We start from the raw sequence: 22,236 nt of genomic DNA, 5'->3' as shown, positions 1-22,236 counted from the left end.
TTAATATATATGGTACCATAAGCACTGCCACAGAAGTGTTGACACTGGAGGAATCATTCACAGCATGTTACACCAGTAATTGGAAATATCATGATAATTTTACTTTTAATATTCATCCTATATTACCTGCAGTGGCTCATCTGGCTGTGATGGCGACCTGGGTTTGGACCATGTGTCTGTTCTGGAAGCCTGAGAATGTACAGGTGTAGGTTCCTGTGTGTTCCTGACTCTCTGGGTTGTGAAGAAGGAGGGATCTGTTGCCCATCAGAACCTGGTCCTGCTCCAGTCCAGCCCTCCCAGAAGTTAGAGGTCAGTCTGGTTCTGCTGTCGTAGGTTCATTGGTTCTGGTGAAGGTCCACGTGAGGGAGAAGTTCTGGAGGTTATGTGGAGCAATGCAGGGGATGGACAGCACTCAGTCTGCCACTCCAATACATTCCTCTGAAATTGAGACACATTCACCCAAAGTGTCACAGGCTGGTTTTGTCCAACTTTTTGGGCCTTAATATTGTTATGGTGGATAAATGGGTGAAGGATCAGAATACCTGTCTGCTTTATGGAGGTGCTCCACACCTGGGCCTTGTTTGCAGAGATGACCAAACAGAAGAAGGGGTAGTTAGAGACATTACCCAGGATCCTCACTCTGCTCTCCAATGTGTACAGACCTTTGGTGTCGGGGGTTTTGATGGTGGAGTTCTGTAGTGTTTTTGGGACAGATCGTGGTTCTGTGGTCCATGCCACCTGAGAGGCAGGATATATGTTCTGAGATTAAGAAAAAAGTGTTGTCTGTTGAATAAAAAAATGTAAAAAGCTTTTTTATGAGCATGATAAAACAAAGCACTGCTTACTTCAGACATGTTTCACACAGTAACAGCAGCAACTAACCTTCCACCTTTAATAACATCCACAAAGGTTTCCTGGTTACCCATAATGGTACTGGTGTAACACATATATACTACCGTTCAAACGTTTGGGGTCACTTAGAAATGTCCTTGTTTTCCATGAAAACATACATGAAATGAGTTGCAAAATGAATAGGAAATATAGTCAAGACGTTGACAAGGTTATAATTAATGATTTTTAATTGAAATAATAATTGTGTCCTTCAAACTTTTCTTTCGTCAAAGAATCCTCCATTTGCAGCAATTACAGCCCATTCTAGTTGTCAATTTGTTGAGGTAATCTGAAGAGATTTCACCCCATGCTTCCTGAAGCACCTCCCACAAGTTGGATTGGCTTGATGGGCACTTCTTACGTACCATACGGTCAAGCTGCTCCCACAACAGCTCAATAGGGCTGAGATCCGGTGACTGTGCTGGCCACTCCATTATAGACAGAATACCAGCTGACTGCTTCTTCCCTAAATAGTTCTTGCATAGTTTGGAGCTGTGCTTTGGGTCATTGTCCTGTTGTAGGAAGAAATTGGCTCCAATTAAGCACCGTCCACAGGGTATGGTGTTGCAAAATGAGGTGATAGCCTTCCTTCTTAAAGATCCCTTTTACTCTGCACAAATGTCCCACTTTACCACCACCAAAGCAACCCCCAGACCACCACATTGCCTCCACCATGCTTGACAGAGGTCATCAAGCACTCCTCCAGCATCGTTTAATTTTTTCTGCGTCTCACGAATGTTCTTCTTTGTGATCCGAACACCTCAAACTTAGATTAGTCTGTTCAGTGTCTGTGTTCTTTTGCCCATCTTAATCTTTTTATTTTTATTGGCCAGTCTGAGATATGGCTTTTTCTTTGCAACTCTGCCTAGAAGGCCAGCATCCCAGAGCCGCCTCTTCACTGTTGACGTTGAGACTGGTGTTTTGTGGGTACTACACTCAGCCAAAAAAAGAAATGTCCCTTTTTCAGAACCCTGTGTTTCAAAAATAATTATTAAAAATCCAAATAACTTCACAGATCTTCATTGTAAAGGGTTTAAACACTGTTTCCCATGCTTGTTCAATGAACCATAAACAATAAATGAACATGCACCTGTGGAATGGTCGTTAAGACACTAACAGCTTACAGACTGTAGGCAATTAAGGTCACAGTTATGAAAACTTAGCACACTAAAGAGGCCTTTCTACTGACTCTGAAAAACACCAAAAGAAAGATGCCCAGTGTCCCGGCTCATCTGCGTGAACGTGCCTTAGGCATGCTGCAAGGAGGACTGCAAATGTGGCCAGGGCAGTAAATTACAATGTCCGTACTGTGAGATGCCTAAGACAGTGCTACAGGGAGACAGGACGGACAGCTGATCGTCCTCGCAGTTGCAGACCACGTGTAACAACACCTGCACAGGATCGGTACCTCCGAACATCACACCTGCGGGACAGGTACAGGATGGCAACAACAACTGCCCGAGTTACACCAGGAATGCACAATCCCTCCATCAGTGCTCAGACAGTCCGCAATAGGCTGAGAGAGGCTGGACTGAGGGCTTGTAGGCCTGTTAGGCAGATCCTCACCAGACATCACCGGCAACAACGTCACCTATGGGCACAAACCCACCATCGCTGGACCAGACAGCACTGGCAAAAAGTGCTCTTCACTGACGAGTCGCGGTTTTGTCTCACCAGGGGTGATGGTCGGATTTGCATTTATCGTCGAAGGAATGAGCGTCCCACCAAGGCCTGTATATACTCTGGAGTGGGATCGATTTGGAGGTGGAGGGTCCATCATGGTCTGGGGCGGTGTTTCACAGCATCATCGGAATGAGCTTGTTGTCATTGCAGGCAATCTCAACACTGTGCATTACAAGGAAGACATCCTCCTCCCTCATGTGGTACCCTTCCTGCAGGCTCATCCTGACATGACCCTCCAGCATGACAATGCCACCAGCTATACTGCTCGTTCTGTGCGTGATTTCCTGCAAGACAGGAATGTCAGTGTTCTGCCATGGCCAGCGAAGAGCCCGGACCTCAATCCCATTGAGCACGTCTGGGACCTGTCGGATTGGAGGGTGAAGGCTAGGGCCATTCCCCCCAGAAATGTCCAGGAACTTGCAGGTGCCTTGGTGGAAGAGTGGGGTAACGTCTCACAGCAAGAACTGACAAATCTGGTGCAGTCCATGAGGAGGAAATGCACTGCAGTAATTAATGCAGCTGGTGGCCACACCAGATACTGACTGTTACTTTTGATTTTGACATCCCCTTTGTTCAGGGACACATTATTCCATTTCTGTTAGTCACATGTCTGTGGAACTTGTTCAGTTTATGCTGAAAATAAACAAAGTTGACAGTGAGAGGACATTTCTTTTTTTGCTGAGTTTATTTAATGAAGCTGCCAGACTTGTGAGGTGTCTGTTTCTCATTTCTCATTTCTATTCTGGTTAGAGCCAGTTTGCGCTGTTCTGTGAAGGGAGTAGTACACAGTGTTGTACGAGATCTTCAGTTTCTTGGCAATTTCTCGCATGGAATAGCCTTCATTTCTCAGAACAAGAATAGACTGATGAGTTTCAGAAGAAAGTTCTTTGTTGTTGGCCATTTTGAGCCTGTAATCGAACCCACAAATGCTGATGATCCAGTTACTCAACTAGTCTAAAAAAGGCCAGTTTTATTGCTTCTTTAATCAGCACAACCGTTTTCAGCTGTGCTAACATAATTGCAAAAGGGTTTTCTAATGATCAATTAGCCTTTTAAAATTATAAACTTGGATTAGCTAACACAACTTTCCATTGGAACACAGGAGTGATGGTTGCTGATAATGGGCCTCTGTATGCCTATGTAGATATTCCATAAAAAATCTGCTGTTACCAGCTACAATAGTCATTTATAACATTAACAATGTCTACACTGCATTTCTGATCAATTTTATGTTGTTTTAATGAACAAAAAATGTGCTTTTCTTTCAAAAACAAGGACATTTCTAAGTGACTGTAACGGTTTTCCTCTTCCTCTTCATCAGAAGAGGAGGAGCAGGGATTGAACCAAAATGCAGCGGAGTTTGAAGACATGATTTATTAACGAAAACACGAAAACACGAAAACGAAATACACTTGACTAAACAAAATAACAAACGGTGTAGACAGACCTGGACGACGAACTCACATAAACACGAAGAACGCACGAACAGGGAAAATAGCCTACACATAAAAATGACAATAAATTAAACAAACCGAACAGTCCCGTATGGTGCAACAAACACAGACACAGGAGACAACCACCCACAACGAACACTGTGAAACAACCTACCTAAATATGACTCTTAATTAGAGGAACGCCAAACACCTGCCTCTAATTAAGAGCCATACCAGGCAACCCATAAACCAACATAGAAACAGAAAACATAGAATGCCCACCCAAACTCACGTCCTGACCAACTAACACATACAACAAACTAACAGAAATAGGTCAGGAACGTGACAGTGACCCCAAACTTTTGAACAGTAGTGTTAGATATTCCATTTAAATATCTGCCATTTCCAGCTACAATAGTAATTTACCACTTTAACAATGTCTACACTGCATTTCTGATCAATTTTATGTTATTTTCATGGACAATTTTTTTTGCTTTTCTTTCAAAAACAAGAACATTTCTAAGTGACCCCAAACTTTTGAACAGTAGTGTTAGATATTCCATTTAATATCTGCCGTTTCCAGCTACAATAGTAATTTACCACTTTAACAATGTCTACACTGCATTTCTGATCAATTTTATGTTATTTTAATGGGCAAAAAAATGGGGTTTTCTTTCAAAAACAAGGACATTTCTAAGTGACCCCAAACTTTTGAACGGTAGTGTATATACCCTCATCTGAAACATCTACCCTCCTGAGTAGGACTGATTTATTTATATGAAAAGGCTGGTCTATAAACAAAGATGTCTTTCCACTGAAATGTTCAGTCTGAAATTGTAACTAGTCAATGTCATCGTAGTAGCTATGGACGGGTGTTTGCTGTGAATCTCCTTGTCTTCATTTCGTTTGAAGCTACGTGGCAGCACACAGTCCTCAGAGTAGAGACAGGTCACCAGAGAGACAAGACATGGACTTTAAAAAAATATATAATGCCTACATATTCTTTAATAGAAGTTTAGATTCCAGAGGATAATGTTATATAATTGCAATCAAACATTTCTGATAATCAACATTTGTAGTATTCTTACCTGTAGTGACATTTTCAGCCAGTTGCAGGGTAAATAACAAGATTACCCTGTTATTCCTTTGTTTCCCTTACAAGTCTACTCACACATCTAGGTGTACACTCTTAGAAAAAAAGGTGCTATCTAGAACCTAAAGGGGTTCTTCGGCTGTTCCCAGAGAAGAACCCTTTGAATAACTATTTTTGCCTCCAGGTAGAACCCTTTTGGTTCCAGGTTAGAACCCTTTTGGTTCCATGTAGAACAATTTCCACAGAGGGTTCTACATGGAACCCAAAAATAGGGTTCTACCAGGAACCAAAAAGTGTTCTCTTATGGGGACAGCTGAAGAACCCTTTTGGAACCGTTTTTTCTAAGAGGGAATAACTGTACAACATTTTCACAATCTTAAATATCAAAATATGCCTGCAACACGCATTTTGTCCGATATAGAATTCCAAAGTTGTTTGGTCATGTTGTTAAAACGAAAGCTCAAATTCGGGATGAAAATGTTACGGTCCATTACGAACAGCATGGCAATGTCTATTTCTGTCTCGGTAGCCTGCTGTAGCTAGCTAGATACCTTAGAAGGGTAAGGTATCTCAGAGTTGACAACTGTTCAGACACTCACAGATGACTGCTACAATGAACACGTCATTCAAAACTTTAATGTAAATTATGAAGACTGTACAGTTATTTTATTGTTTAGAACACAGATGTACTCCACTGTAGAGCAGTACTCTCCAATGATATCATTTCCCCCCTTGAGCAAAACATGTGGGTTGTTGTCCATGGGCATATTTTCTAACAATCAGTCAAGCTACAAATGCATGGTTGACTGATGATGTCAGGTCTGTGATTAGGAACAGTATGACTGTCATCTAGTACGTCTTGTCAGTCAGAGCTATGTATGGCCGTTGTTGTGTCCTGCTGTCAGCTGGCAGTTATCCATTGGCAAATCATCAGATGTTTTAACTGTGAGGGAGAGATGGAAAGGCCCATTAGTAAGGCAGGGCAATAGGTATTAGCCAATGAAGGAATAACTCTAAAGCCAGCAGTATTTCCTTTCAGTGTACTTCAACCAAACGTGAATAAATAAGAACTTTAGTATACAGAAAAATTCATTCAAATGATAGAAAAGTAGGAGTTTTATGAATGTTGTTAAGGCTAAAGGTATCTGGGCTGAAGGCTACACAAGTCACTTTTGTTTTGGCCTTGCAGAATAGGATAAAATCAGATACACTACATGGCCATATGTATGTGGACACCTGCTCATCGAACATTCCAAAATCATGGGCATTAATATGGAGTTGGTCCCCCATTTGCTGCCATAATAGCCTCCACTGTTCTGGGAAGGCTTTCCACTAGATGTTGGAACATTGCTCCGGGGACTTGGTTCCATTTAGCCACAAGAGCATTAGTGAGATCAGGCGATTAGGCCTGACTCGGAGTCGGCTTTACAATTCATCCCAAATGTGTTCGATGGAGTTGAAGTCAGGGCTCTGTGCAGGCCAGTCAAGTTCTTCCACACCGATCTCGACAAACCATTTCTGTATGGACCTCGCTTAGTGCACGGGGGCATTGTCATGCGGAAACAGGAAAGGGCCTTCTCCAAACTATTGCCACAAAGTTTGAAACACAAAATCGTCTAGCATGTTGTAGCATATGCTGTAGCATTAATATTTTCCTTCACTGGAACTAAGGCCCGAACCATGAAAACAGCCCCTGCCCATTATTCCTCCTCCACCAAACTTTACAGTTGGCACTATGCATTGGTGCAGGTAGCATTCTCTTGGCATCTGCCAAACCAAGTTTCGTCCGTCAGACTGCCAGATGGTGAAGCGTGATTAATTACTCCAGAGAACACATTTCCACTGCTCCAGAGTCCAATGGCGGCAAGCTGTACACCACTCCTGACGAACAGTTATTTCCAGAGGCAGTTTGTTGCACCCGAGGAGAGACGATTTTTACGCACTACACACTTCCGCACTTGGCGGTCCCGTTCTGTGAGTATGTGTGGCCTACCGCTTCGCTGCTGAACCGTTGTTGCACCTAGGCGTTTCCCCTTCACAATAACAGCACTTACAGTTGACTGGGGCAGCTCTAGCAGGGCAGAAATTTGACAAACTGACTTGTTGGAAATGTGGCATCCTATTTAGGTCCCACGTTGAAAGTCACTGAGCTCTTAAGTACGGGCCATTCCACTGCCATTATTTGTCTATGGAGGTTTCATGGATTTGTGCTCGATTTTATAAACACCTGTCAGCAACGGTTGTGACTGAAATAGCCGAATCCACTCATTTGAAGGGGTGTCCACATACTTTTGTATATAATAGTGTAAGATTGTTGGATTGGATTGTAATAGGACAAAGGTCATATAGTGATGAGTCCTGACAACTACTAAATAGACCTTCACTTACTAGTTTCCATTGGCTGCATCTCTGTGTCCTCCAGAGTGGTCCTAACGGCCTTCCCTTGGTTGGCTAGGGAGTTCATAAATCATATGAGTCATCACTTCCTTCATTGCCATGTGAGTATGAGTACAGAATGCATGGTGTTCAGAAGTAATTCATTTACTCTCATGTATTCCATCACATTAGCTATAGTAGAGTGAACAGTAGGATAGCAGACATCTCTTTGATACGCTGATATACTCCCACTGCAGGCCCGGGTCAAGACCTGTCTTTATACTTACCTCTTTGTTTTCTATACAGTAGTAGAGCTGTTGTTACTAGTGCAACCACTGCAACTACTACAGCAAGAACCCACATCTTGGAGTGACTTTCCCCTGTACGCCCAACCTGGTCTTCAGCATTTGGCATATTGTCTAGACGTTTGGACAATGTAAATGTGTGAAAAACTCAGCATTATGTAAAGATGTGAACACTCATCATCAATAACCGTGCATGCATAATAAGCACATAGGGTGTAAATAATTTAAAGGTCTAACTTTTATGTACCTGTCAACGACCGCCGTGATGTTGACCTGATGGCGACCTGGGTTTGGACCATGTGTCTGCTCTGGAAGCCTGAGAATGTACAGGTGTAGGTTCCTGTGTGTTCCTGACTCTCTGGGTTGTGAAGAAGGAGGGATCCATCTCCCATCAGAACTCGGTCTTGCTCCAGTTCAACCCGGCCTTCCCAGAAGTTGGAGGTCTGTCTGGTTTGGCTGACATAGCTGAGGATGACCTTGGATTTATCATTGGTTCTAGTGAAGGTCCAGGTGAGGAAAAAGTTCTGGAAGTTCTGTGGCGCCATGCAAGGGATGGACAGCTCTCGCCCTGCCTCTCCAATCAACTCTGTTGATGAAATAAGTTTATGAATTGTGAGCCAGTGAAAGCATTTTATTTGTGGCTCAGTTGGTAGAGCATGGCGCTTTCAACGCCAGGTTTGTGGGTTTCGAATCCCACGGGGGACCAGTTCAAAAATGAATGCACTAACTTATGTAAGTTGCTCTCGATAAGAGTGTCTGCTAAATGTAAACGTAAAAGGTATATATCATTGTCCCTTAGCAGACTTCCCGCTGTAGTCACTCTCTTAAACACTAGAGGGCGTTGTTACCATAGAGATCCTATTAAATTACTGGAGGGGTTTTCATAAACCCTCAAGGTTCCAAAAAGGTGGGAAATGGCAGCCATATTGGTCAGGGCAAAATACAAACCACTCTAATTGGAACGAATGACAATAGAGGTATATAATACAGATTTTACCCAAAACACACCTGCAGGAAAATAAAAGTAAGACATGGGATATATCAGAAATGGTGTAATAGAATTATTGTCAACATAAAATATTGTCAAATAATTGTAAATACAGTTTATACAGGTTTTACACCAATTTTCTGTATAAATAGCCTCTAAAATATACAGTACCAGTCAAAAGTTTGGACACACCTACTCATTCAAGGGTTTTTCTTTATTTTTTACTATTTTCTACATTGTAGAATAATATTGAAGACGTCAAAACTATTAAACAAATCAAAATATATTTTAGATTCTTCAAAGTAGCCACCCTTTGACTTGATGACAGCTTTGCACACTCTGGCATTCTCTCAACCAGCTTCATGAGGAATGCTTTTCCAACAGTCTTGAAGGAGTTCCCACATATGCTGAGCACTTGTTGGCTGCTTTTCCTACACTCTGCGGTCCATCTCATCCCAAACCATCTCAATTGGGTTGAGGTCGAGTGATTGCGGAGGCCAGGTCCTCTGATGCAGCCCTTCATCACTCTCCTTCGTCAAATAGCCCTTACACAGCCTGGAGGTGTGTTTTGGGTCATTGTCCTGTTGAAAAACGAATTATATTATTACTAAGCGCAAACCAGATGGGATGGCATATCGCTGCAGAATGCTGTGGTAGCCATGCTGGTTAAATAAATCACAGACAGTGTCACCAGCAAAGCACCCCACACCATCACACCTCCTCCTCCATGCTTCATGCTTGATGGTAGGAACCACACATGCGGAAATCATCCGTTCACCTACTCTGCGTCTCACAAAGACACGGCAGTTGGAATTAAAAAGCTCAAATTTGGACTCATCATACCAAAGGAAAATTTCCATCGGTCTAATGTCCATTGCTCGTGTTTCTTGGCCTAAGCAAGTCTCTTCTTCTTATTGGTGTCCTTTAGTAGTGGTTCCTTTGCAGGATTTCTACCATGAAGGCCTGATTCACACAGTCTCCTCTGAACAGTTGATGTTGAGATGTTGAGATATTTGAACTCTGTGAAGCATTTATGTGGGCTGCAATCTGAGGTGCAGTAAACTCGAATAAACTTATCCTCTGCAGCAGCGGTAACTCTGGGTCTTCCTTTCCTGTGGCGGTCCTCATGGGAGCCAGTTTCATCATAGTGCTTGATGGTTTTTGAGACTGCACTTGAAGAAACTTTAAAAGTTATTGACATTTTCCGGATTGACTGACCTTCATGTCTTAAAGTAATGATGGACTGTCATTTCTCTTTGCTTATTTGAGGTGTTCTTGCCATAATATGGACATGGTATTTTTACAAATAAGGCTATCTTCTGTATACCACCACTACCTTGTCACAAAACAACTGATTGGCTCAAAAGCATTAAGAAGGAAAGGCACACCTGTTAATTGAAATGCATTCCAGGTGACTACCTCATGAAGCTGGTTGAGAGAATGCCAAGAGTGTGCAAAGCTGTCATTGTCACACCCTGATCTGTTTCACCTGTCTTGTGCTTGCCTCCACCCCCTCCAGGTGTCACCCATTTCCCCCATTATCCCCTGTGCATTTATACCTGTGTTTTTTGTTTGTCTGTTGCCAGTTCATCTTGTCTCATCAAGCCTACCAGCATTTTTCCTGTACTCCTGTTTTTCTCTCTTGTCCTTGTTTTCTAGCTTTCCCAGTTTTGACCATTCTGCCTGCCCCGACCCTGAGCCTGCTTGCTATTCCGTACTTTGTGACACTGCCCTGGATTACTGACCTCTGCCTGCCCTGACCCCGAGCCTGCTGTTCTGTACATTTCGGACTCTGCTCTGGATTACTGACCTCTGCCTGCCCTTGACCTGTCGTTTTCCTGCCACCTGTTTTTTTTATAAACTTTTGTTGCTTCGAACTGTCTGCATCTGGGTCTTCTCCTGAGGTCTGATTGTACGACCTGGCCATGACTGACCCAGTAGACTTGGACAAACTCCACAACACCATCTCCTCCAAAGGAGCCACCATTGGGAGACACGGGGAGTTACTCCGAGGTCTTATGGATGGATTCCAGACCTTGGCAGAACGCCATGACTATGCCTTGAATACATTGCTGGAGCAATTCCGCGGATTATCTGTGAGTCCACCGGCCACGACAGTAGCCTCCCAGCCCCCCAGTAACACCGCTGTCAGAAGTGCGTCTCTCCAGGCCACCCTGGCTTCCCGATAACCCCGCCTACTCCCTCCGGAACACTTCGCTGGACGGTCAGGAACCTGTCGGGTTTCTCTCCCAGTGTTCCCTCATCTTTGAGCTCCTGCCCTCGTCCTTCCCCTCGGACCGCTAATGTCCAGGAGGGCTCTTTCCTGGGCTACTGCGGCGTGGGAGCAACAATCTACCGAGTGTTTCAGCCTGGAGGAGTTCGTGGATGAGGTGAAAAAGGTTTTAAATTCTCCGTTGTCTGGGAGAGAGGCTGCCCAGAAGTAACTCCAGCTTCGCCAAGACTCCCGCATTGTGGTGGACTATGCGGTTGATTTGGCTGCCGAGAGTGCCTGGAACTCGGAATCCCTGTTCGACACATTCCTTCATGGATTATCGGAGGACGTTAAGGATGAGCTTGCAGCCCGGGAACTGCCTACGGATCTCGATTCTCTCATCGCCTTGACTATCCGAATCGATGGGCGGCTACAGGAACATAGGCAGGAGAGGAGGTCTGATTCCGGTCCCAATCTCTCGCCCTAAGGATCCCACCTTGCCTCCGAGGAACTCCGGAAGATCCCGGCATCTACGTCCCCGAGAGAATCCAAGCTTACCCGAGTTCCCCCGAGAGTCTCTGAGGTCTGCTGACTCCCCTTTTTCGTAGCCCAATGCAACTTGGCAGAGCTAGGCTGTCTCCAGCTGAACACTTATGCAGACTTAACACCCAGAGTTGTCTGTATTGCGGAACTGCCCGGTCATTGTGTGTCAACCTGTCTTTTAAGAAGACCAGGCTCATCAGTAGGCACGAGTACTCTGGTGGGCCATACGGAGAGTTTTTCTTCTCCCCTTACTCGCACCCCTCTCCATGCCATCCTGCTGTGGGGCGACCAATCTAAATCTCCCTGGGTTCTCATTGACTCTGGGGCCGATGAGAGTTTCATGGACGCCACCCTGGTGTCTGAGCTGGGCATCCCCACTCAGCCCCTCTCCAGTCACGTGGATGTTAGAGCACTGGATGTGCTCTCTATAGGCAGGGTTACTGATAAGGGAATTATATGCTTAAAAGGTACTGATTAAAGAACCCCACCCTGAAACGTAACTATTTAGTGATTATTAGTTTATGTAGCATGTATAATGAATAATTAAAGTATTAAACATAAGTCCAACAAGGTTCAGAAGAGACCTGTGAGGGAGAGAAATGTGTGTGTATGTGTGTGCCTAAGAAAATACCGGGAACATTTCAACTGTGTTTGACCCGACCTGGCTAGAACTCTGAGAAACTTATGATAGGACAGGGAGTCCTCCTCAAGGTTCCTCTAATCTCGGCGGAGTGGAACTGTTGGCTGGGTAGTGATAAACAGTGGTGAGAACTCACCTACTGTTCGTGTGTATGTATGTGCGTATGATATCTACTGTTTGTGTGGAGGTACGCGCGTGAGTAGGGAGCAAGTTATAAAATTGATGTTTTTGTATTATTGACTTCAGAACGTTCTCATGAATGAACTGTACGAACCTTTTGCATAAGCTGAGACTTTGCCTAATTATTATTAAACCCAAGGTTTATCACGTCCTGACCATAGAGAGCACTTATTTTCTATGGTAGAGTAGGTCAGGGCGTGACTGGGGCTGAGTCTAGTTTATTATTTATATTTGGGGTTCTAGTTTTGTTTTCCATGTTGGTGATTTTGTATGATTCCCAATTAGAGGCAGCTGGTAATCGTTGTCTCTAATTGGGGATCATATTTAAGTTGCATTTTTTCCACCTGTGTTTTATGGATATTGTTTTGAGTTAGTGCATGTAGCACCTCTGTAGTCACAGTTCGTTGTTAGTTTATTATTTATTTGTTTTTGTCTTTGCTAAGTTTCACTTTATCATTAAATTATGTGGAACTCAACATCCGCTGCGCCTTGGTCCGATATTTATTCCAACGAACGTGACAAGATCTTACAAACCTCGGGGATTGGTCAAAGTTTATTGATTGTTAGCTATTATCATTGTGAATGAAAATTATCTTGACAGTTACCCACAATACGACTCCTATCCACCTGTGTAAGTCCGGGAACCACAGTGATCTATACAGTTTGTGCTCATCAAGTCTCCTCAGGTTCCCTTGGTATTGGTGTTTTCTTGGCTCCAGTGCCACAGTCCCCTTATCAACTGGACTGCTGGTACTATCATGGGCTGGAGCCCGTTCTGCCACGCCCATTGCCTGCCCCGGGACGTCTTCCTTTGGGCTCGGAAGAAGCCTCGGACCTCTCTGCCATTCCTGCGGAGTACCAGGATCTATGGGAGGTTTTCATCAAGGCCCGGGCCACTTCGCTTCCTCCGCATCGACCCTGTGACTGCGGGATTGACCTTCTCTCGGGCACTACCACCCCGGGGATGGCTGTATTCACTGTCGGGTCCTTGGCTGCAGGGGGTATCCGTCCTTCTGACTCCCCTGCCGGGGCAGGCTTCTTCTTTGTAAAGAAGAAGGACGAAACTCTGCGCCCGTACATCGACTACCGGGGCCTCAATGACATCACGGTTAAGAACCGCTACCCACTCATCACCTCGGTTTTGAGCCGCTCCAGGGGGCCACTATGTTCTCTAAGTTAGGGGAACGCCTACCACCTGGTACGGATACGGGAAGGTGACGAGTGGAAGACAGCTTTCAACACTGTTAGGGGACACTATAAATACCTGGTGATGCCATTCGGTTTGACCAATGCTCTTGCTGTGTTCCAGGCCCTGGTTAATGACGTTCTCCGGGATATGTTGAACCGGTTCACGTTCGTCTACCTCGATGACATCCTCGTCTTTTCCCGCTTAGCTCAAGAACACGTTCTCCACGTCAAACAAGTCCTCCAGCGTCTCCTGGAGAACCAGCTGTTTGTCAAATGCGAGTTCCATCGCTCCATCATCTCCTTCCTTGGATACATCATCACTGCTGGGAATGTGCAGATGGATCCGGGAAAGGTGAGAGCGGTAGTAGATTGCAATGTTTCTTAGGATTCGCCAATTCCTATCACCATTTTATCCACCCTGGCCTCTCCCTTGTCAGCACTCGCATCTCCCAAGGTCCTGTTCACGTGGTCCCCAGCTGCTGACCGGGCATTACTGGACCTTAAGCACCGCTTCACCACAGCTCCCATATTGATCCATCCGGACCCGTCCCGTCAATTCATGGTGGAGGTAGACGCTTCGGATGTTAGAGTGGGGGCTGTCCTGTCCCAGCGTTCTGCCCTGGAGTTTAAGCTGCATCCCTGCGCCTTCTTCTCCTATTGCTTTAACGCCACGGAGAGGAATTATGATGTGGGGAATCGAGAACTACTCGCGGTGAAGATGGCTTTGTAGAAGTGGAGACGATGGTTAGATGGGGCGGAACTTCCATTCATAGTGTTGACGGATCATAAGAACCTGGAATATTTCCCCCAGCCATGTATCACAACTCCAGGCAAGCTCAATGGGCCCTGTTGTTCACCCGGGTCAACTTCACCATCTCCTACCACCCGGGGTCTAAGAATGTTAAGCCAGACGCACTTTCACGCCGATATTTCCCCGCTTCTACACCCTCGGACCCCTAAATTGTTCTTCCTACCTCGTGCCTGGTAGCTACCCTCGTCTGGGGAATAGAGAACCAGGTCCGTGTGGCGCAGTGTTCCCAGCCGGACCCAAATGGGCTTATTCCTCCAGGCTTGCCTGCCACCCTGGCTCCCCTACTCGGCCACTGGGCTCTGTATCTGACAGGTGGCCCACCATAGTTCCGGACATCTCCGGCATCTCCTACATCTCCGACATCTGCGTTCGTCGCCGCCTGCACTGTCTGTGCTCAGAACAAGACTCCTCGGTAAGCTCCGGCTGGCCTACTTTAACCTCTTCCTGTCCTTCACCATCCCTGGTCACATATATCCCTGGTCACATATATCCCTGGACTTCGTCACTGGTCCCACTCCGTTTGATGGCAACACCACTATCCTCAAGGTGGTGGGCAGGTTTTCCAAAGCTGCCCATTTCATTCCCCTCCCCAAGCTTCCTCGGCCAAGGAGACGGCCCAGCTCATGGTGCAGCACGTCTTCCGGATCCATGGACTTCCAGTGGACATGGTTTCCGACCGTGGTCCTCAATTCTCGTCCCGGTTCTGGAAGGCGTTCTGCACACTCATTGGGTTATCGGCCAGCCTGTCCTCCAGTTTTCATCCCCATCCAACGGCCAGTCGTAGCGTGCCAATCAGGACCTGGATACAACTCTTCGGTGCCTCGTCTCGACCAACCCCACCACCTGGAGCCAGCAACTTGTGTGGCTGGAGTACGCCCGGAACACCCTTTCCTGCTCACCACTGGGCTCTCGCCCTTCGAGTGCTCCATGGGTTATCAGCCCACGCTCTTCCCTGAGAAAGAGGAAGCGGTCATCATACCCTCTGCCCAGATGTTCGTCCGTACCTGGAAGAGAGTTCGGGTCTGCTCTTCTCAAGACTACCTCCAGGTACCGTCGACAGGCGGACTGCCACCGGGCCCCGGCTCCCCGCTATCTTCTTGGGCAGAGGGTATGGCTGTCAACTCGGAATCTGCCCCTCCGGGTAGAGTCATGCAAACTTTCCCCCCGTTTTATCGCCCCTTTTTCCAAGATCCTTAGACCCCCGTTGTTCATCTTCTGTTGCCTCACACTCTCCGTACACATCCCACGTTTCATGTATCAAGGATTAATCCTCTGTCTTACAGCCCTCTGTCTCCTCTTTCCGGTATTGACCATTCTGCCTGTCCTTTCCCTGAGCCTGCCTGCTGTTCTGTATCCTGAGGTTTGATAGTCAACAAGGAAAAGGGTGGCTACTTTGAAGAATCTAAAAGCAAAAATATTTTTTTGATTTGTTTAACACTTTTTTGCTTACTACACGATTCCATATGTGTTATTTCATAGTTTTGATGTCTTCTCTATTATTCTACAATGTAGAAAATAGTAAAAATAAGGAAAAACCCTTGAATGAGTAGGTGTGTCCAAACTTTGGACTGGTACTGTATGTAAACAGATCAGAATTGTCTCAAAAGTTTTTCTTGGAAAGCTGTGAGTGCTATTATGGTCCATTTACAACTTGTCTAAGTCCTGACATCAACTGATTACAGCCAGTGTATGACTGTAGATTGACCGCATTGTTTGAATGGAATGTTTGCATATTGGCAGTTAATTTGAAAAATGTAATGTCTAGCTAGCTGACAAAAATACTGTGTAAAATAATGAATTTGAATAATGTATCTATGTACATTATTTTACACCATATCTTATCACAGCACTGGCAAACCATGGTTGACCAACTTCCTGAACAAAATGGCTGACCTTAATCCCATCATAAGAAAGTTACTGTCCATTCTAATGTTCTAATTCCTAAATGTTTGCTGCTGCCATGTTGTGTTGCTACCATGTTGTTGTCATGTTGTGTTGCTTCCATGCTGTGTTGTTGTCTTGCATCTCTCTTTATGTAGTGTTTCATTTTAATCCCAGCCTCCGCCCCGCCCCCGCAGGAAGCCTGTAGTCTTTTGGTAGACCATCATTGAAAATAAGAATTTGTTCTTAACTGACTTGCCTAGTAAAAGGTTAAATAATCTTTTAATTTTATTTTTATAACAGTCACTCCCAGCAGTGTATTACTGTTTTAATGAAAATTTATCAACCATAAACTATGCATCTGCAAAATGAGAGAGAAAGAGAGAATGGGAAAGACAATGCTGATTATGCCATACCTCCTTTTTGTAGTGAGCTCTTCCATGACTGTGATCCATATGTGGAATTAACGGTGCAGACGTAAGTGGGGGTATTTCCAAACATTCTCAGTTTGCTCTGAACAGAGTAGAGGCCCTCAGTGTTGGGTGCCATATGTGTGGTGGATCTCAGGTTGGCTTTAGGTGGCAGAGTGGACCATTGCACACGGGGAGCAGGGAAGATATCCTTAGACAGGCACTGAATCTCTGTGTTCTTACTTATCTCCATAGTAACCATCTTGATGGGAGCTGGAATAACAGTGATAGAGAGCCAAGGTTAGAGAGTAACAGCCTTGAGTGGTTTCACTACAAACAGTGAATTTGAGAGCAAAAACCATTCAAAAGGTTTTTGTACAGCAAAGTCACTAAACCAATAACAAAAGCAAATACTCGACTCTTGGCTTGGCATCAGTTTAGCAATTTGTCTCTAGCTCTAACAGCTCCAATACAGCGGCAGCTGGTCGACAAACAATGATTCATGTCTCTTAACAGAGGGTATTTTACCACAAGCTATGCTGAAAGAATTTGATATGTGAAGTGGATACTCAGCAGCATACTCTAGCCTCGATACTAGCGCCAGCAGTACTACTAACCCTCCACTTTCATGATGATAAAGGACTCCTGTTGTCCCAGAGTGCTGTTAACCAGACACCTGTAGCGGCCTCGGTCCTTGATGCCACACTGGCTGAGGTGGAGCGAGGCGTTGCCCTGGGATAGCTGGTCCTGAAGCAGGTACATCCTGGTACGGTGGTCCTTGGGAGGCTGGTCCGACTGGTCTCCACCCTGATGGGAGTGGCTGAGGAGGAGTACCTCCTGGCGGTACCAGCTGATGATCTCATTTCCGCTAGGTTTGAAGCTGCAGGGTAGCACACAGTCTTCTGAGAACAGGCATGTCAAATGGGCATCTAAGGGAGAAGTAGAGAGATAACAGTTTGGGAAAAGGTGACCTTCATTTAATAATTAGTTAACATTCTTTCAAAAAACCCGCAAAAAATCCAGTGTTGCTATGTCAAACGGTTTTGTTATATTTTATATTTCAGTCTTCTGTGACGTATATAAAGTGCAATATTTCAATGCAAACTTAAAATGTAATACATTTCAACTCCATATCTGATATGGTACAGGTATATTATTTTTTAAAGCCCATAACTATGTGTTTGAGGTATATAATTTTGTTTCAAAGTAGATTTAAGACTACCAAGAACCACTATGTTTGACCCCCTATTTAACCCACTGCAGTAGAAGGCGGAATGAACTAAATGTTCTCTTCATTCCTATCCTTTTCTTTCAGCCCACAACACCTACTCACAGTATGTCCTTTCCATATCGGTATATCACGTATGACGTGTACTGAAACCTCATGGTAACGAGTGAACTTTTCTCCCCCTTTTTCCATCTTGCTATAGGTTGTGTTATTCTCACGGTTCTGAAACATTCACTATGTTTTGTCTTACCCAACTGTAACATGCAGTCCCAGCATTTTAGCCACCACACAACTCACAGTGAGCGCCGGCACCTATGGTTATGGTGGCACATCTAAAGCCAAACATTACATACATACATTACAATTTTTGAGTTAAATGCAGAGTTTGACTGGATAAGTATTAGATAATACCCTTGAAACTGGTAATCACACAGCCTATTCTCAACATCTGTTTTTTTCAGTCATTTGTTTTGCACTAAATGTGGTTGCAACAAGACATTGCACTGTGAATGAGTAAATGTAACATCCATGTTCACAGGTGAATTTATGGGCTTTTTACTGCCAAAATAACAGTGGTAACACCAGAGAAGTCCTTCATAGACAGGGCACCCACTCAGAGTCAAATACAGTGCATGACTATATAGAATTAGCATGTGTGCAAATGTGTAAAGAGTCAAGGATGTCCCTGTGGGACTGTGAGTCTTTCATCTCCTCAGCAACATTCCAAACAGAGGAGACAGCTGACCTGGCTCTCAGCATGGTCTGGCCAGTCTAAATACTGGACAGGACAGTGGGACCCGGCCTCCCAAGTCTCCCAACCAGAACAAACAGAGGCATGCCGAGGGCCAGAGGGCCAGCTATCACAGACGCCGTGGGCTACTGGATTCCTCAGAGAGAACACATCTCGACTCCTGCTCACTGCCCACTGACTGACCACCTCTCAAGGATTTACAGGGAAATGTACAACATATTTCCACATGCACAGCAATAGAGGCTCAGCATTGCCTTGAAGGATGTTTTTACTTCATAAATCCTCAGATTTGCTGAGGGTGGATAAAGACTTCATCGACAAGTTACAGGAACAGTGCAGTGATAATATGTCATTTCTGTTGTATAGGAATGGTTGTTTGTATTCATAAAACTCCTGGCCCAACCATTCTCTTTAAACTAATACTTTACACTGGATTTGTCTTATGGAAAATCCCTCTCCTTTTGGGACCACATGTTAAAGTAGTTCTTGTTATTTTTCAGATGTCTGTCTCGTTTTAGTTTTGCCAAGAAGAACTATGATTTCTTGTGCAGCGAAAGGGACACAATGCAAAAAGCATCTGTTCCATGAACAAGAGATTTAGAGAAAAAAAGTGTACCAAAACGCTCTTGAACAAAAAGGGAAACATTCCTTACCCCAGTACACTTCAAACTGGTGACTACCATTCCTTACCCCAGGACACTTCAAACTGGTGACTACCATTCCTTACCCCAGGACACTTCAAACTGGTGACTACCATTCCTTACCCCAGGACACTTCAAACTGGTGACTACCATTCCTTACCCCAGGACACTTCAAACTGGTGACTACCATTCCTTACCCCAGGACACTTCAAACTGGTGACTACCATTCCTTACCACAGGACACTTCAAACTGGTGACTATCCAGGAAAATAAAGAAAAAGGTGTACATTGTTTCTGCATAGATCTGATTATTTATTGACGGGACAACATGCAAACAGGTTTACATTTTGGCGTAATCACCTCCATCAGAAACAGGTAAGTAAGTTTGCTTGTCTTTATTTTCCTGGACAGTCACCTATTGAAGTGTCCTGGGGTAAGGAATGTTTTTAGATAGAGATGTATTTTAAGATTAGATCAAATGTAAGTATTTAAAGTAGTCAGATTATTTGTTTCCTTACACTAAAGACATCCCGTGCCTTGAACCTTGACCCATGAGCCTATCCTGACAATTCTTGCACTACTACCTTCAAAAGCGGATAGAGAGATCTTATCCTTACCTGGGATCTTACACTTTGCCAAGGGGAGAATCCACAACAACCTCAAAAAAGCTTGAGCAAGTACCTTTACCATTCTCATTCATTCACAAAGTCACAAGTATGGTTGCTGTTGACTCCCGTCCTGATTCCAATCAGTAGCAATCGTAAAGCAATTAGGAGCTCTGAATCACGATTAGTGTCTTGGTCTCTCTTAGATCTCACATTTCAGCCTCTGGGTTGGTGTAGATCAAAAGCACTTGCTGTCACTTTAAAGGTTAAAGGATCCAGATGGAAAATATCCTTGTAAACACAAATGAGAGCCAATGAGTCTGAGACTCACTGCCGCAGACATACGAAAGGGCCCACCTGGAACCACTTGTGTCAGAGCAGAAAAGCAGTTTCCCTGTCAGAGAAACTAGCTCCTCTCATAGTGACAAGAGAGGGACTGTAAGAGGAAGGGAGAGCGAGAAGGAGGGAGCGGCAGGGCAGACAGGCTGGTTTGAAATACACCCCCCTCTACAGAGGCAGAGGCACGGTGGAATCATTGGTTACAATGTGTTACTTGGAAACGCCTCTTTGCTTCTTACCTGCCTGTCACTTTGCTTTGCTGTCACTTTAAAGGATCCAGATGGAAAATATCCTTGTTAACACAAATGAGAGCCAATGAGTCTGAAACTCACTGCCGCAGACATACGAAAGGGCCCACCTGGAACCACTTGTGTCAGAGCAGAAAAGCAGTTTCCCTGTCAGAGAAACTAGCTCCTCTCACAGTGAGAAAAGAGGGAGTGTAAGAGGAAGGGAAAGCGAGAAGGAGGGAGCGGCAGGGCAGACAGGCTTTTCTGAAATACAAACCCATCCACAGAGACATCGAGGCACGGTGGAATCAATGGTCACACTGTGTTACTTGGAAACGTCTCTTTCCCTCTTATCTCCCTGTCAAACCTCCCCACCCCTTCCCCACCCCTCACACTCAGTGCCTCATAGAACCTCTTGTCATCTGATTGATTTCTTTCCATGTCACTCTGTATGTCACCACTTTTGCATCTCACGCCTTCTCCGAATAATAACTGTGCACACGGTAGACTAGGTATACTGCTCTTTTCATATTGTAGTTTCCACTGAAACAGTATATTTTCTTGTATCTTCTAGTTCCATGAAAGGCATGTTCTTTATGTCTCAAGCCTTCAATGCCTTCATTAATCATAGAGAACTGGTTTGGACAAGAAACGTGGGATGTCAAAGTGCCCTGCCACTAGCAGGCAGGCATGAGGTGAACCACAAGGTCAATTATAGTTCAATGTGGAACATATTCAGTCACTGTTGTTTCTGTCTGCATCCCACTGGGCACTACTGCCACTGTGTTATACACACACGATCACAGACCACACTAAACCTGAATCCTAATCTATTTATTGTTGTGGCTGAAGGCACTTAACGTTCAGGAACCTTTCAGGAAGTTTGCCCTCACGTTGGATGATGCAACATGTTTTCTCACGTTAGTTCCTTGTGTTCAGTGTCATTGGCCTCCAAGGGGTGAAATAAAACCATAACAATGCCACATTATGATGAGTCACTAATGATAAATGTCCTATTTATCCCATAGTAGCTGATAAACAGAGATGAGCACAGAAGAAACGCACAATCATTTCAAAGCAGAAATATGTGTCAATAATGAGTGGTTGGGGTTTTAATACGCCAGAGTATCTGTCTATCATAGCAAACATGTTTTAGTGTGGAGGCCTCACTCTGTTGCCATGATTAACCAACAGCGAGCACTAAAGTGTGTGATTGAGAGATAATCATGTATTTACTCCATGATGTGTAGCTACACCTCTCCTTTACGGTCCTTAGGAGGCGCGTGTGAAGGGAAACCCCAGCTCCACGTCAATGCCTCTTAAAGATGGCAGCACTCATCTCTGCCCTCAATCAACGCTAATCCCAGATTAAAGGAGCATGCCACTGGACTGAGATTATGCTGTGGGCGCATTCATTTGATCATTGATTCTCTACCGGTCTCTTCCTGACTCACTTTTATACTTCCTCTGGTATCACTAGCCACTTTAAACAATGCCACTTAATATAATGTACATGCATATACTATACCCTATATCATCTACTGCATCTTGCCATCTTTATGTAATACATGTATCACTAGCCACTTTAAACTATGCACTTTTATGTTTACATACCCCACATTACTAATCTCATATGTATATACTGTACTTGATACCATCTACTGCATTTTGCCTATGCCGTTCTGTACCATCACTCATTCATATATCTTTATGTACATATTCTTTATCCCTTTACACTTGTGTGTATAAGATAGTAGTTGTGGAATTGTTAGGTTAGATTATTCGTTGGTTATTACTACATGGTTGGAACT

General features: G+C 44.5%; 1 protein-coding gene and 1 pseudogene across 1 annotated transcript; both read right to left on the bottom strand.

Annotated features, from left to right (window-relative positions):
* LOC129867873 (uncharacterized) lies at nucleotides 1–5,867 on the bottom strand (annotated as a pseudogene).
* On the bottom strand, nucleotides 3,913–20,638 carry LOC129868988 (uncharacterized). Its single transcript, XM_055943398.1, has 7 exons — nucleotides 19,872–20,638; nucleotides 17,252–17,563; nucleotides 16,641–16,907; nucleotides 8,029–8,367; nucleotides 7,764–7,895; nucleotides 7,489–7,551; nucleotides 3,913–6,043 (listed from the first exon to the last, which is right to left on the bottom strand). Exons 1-7 carry the CDS (start codon nucleotides 19,948–19,950, stop codon nucleotides 5,973–5,975), a joined length of 1,263 nt encoding a protein of 420 aa, XP_055799373.1. The 5' UTR covers nucleotides 19,951–20,638; the 3' UTR covers nucleotides 3,913–5,972.
* Nucleotides 20,639–22,236: the final 1,598 nt, after the last annotated feature.

This window comes from Salvelinus fontinalis, chromosome 13 (genome assembly GCF_029448725.1).
Source record: "Salvelinus fontinalis isolate EN_2023a chromosome 13, ASM2944872v1, whole genome shotgun sequence".
In the NCBI taxonomy this organism is placed as follows: Eukaryota; Metazoa; Chordata; class Actinopteri; order Salmoniformes; family Salmonidae; genus Salvelinus; species Salvelinus fontinalis.
Note: the sequence above shows the minus strand (reverse complement) of the source record. Positions and strands in the feature narration are given on the sequence as shown.

Bases quoted from the DNA above. Each gene is read 5' to 3' on its own strand.
- LOC129868988 (XM_055943398.1), bottom strand. From the start codon at position 19,950: ATGAGAATGGTAAAGGTACTTGCTCAAGCTTTTTTGAGGTTGTTGTGG. The intron at 17,564-19,871 runs GTAAGGATAAGA...CTTCTCCCTTAG, and splicing joins GGCAAAGTGTAAGATCCCAG to ATGCCCATTTGACATGCCTG. The intron at 8,368-16,640 runs GTATGGCATAAT...TTTCATCAACAG, and splicing joins GAGCTCACTACAAAAAGGAG to AGTTGATTGGAGAGGCAGGG.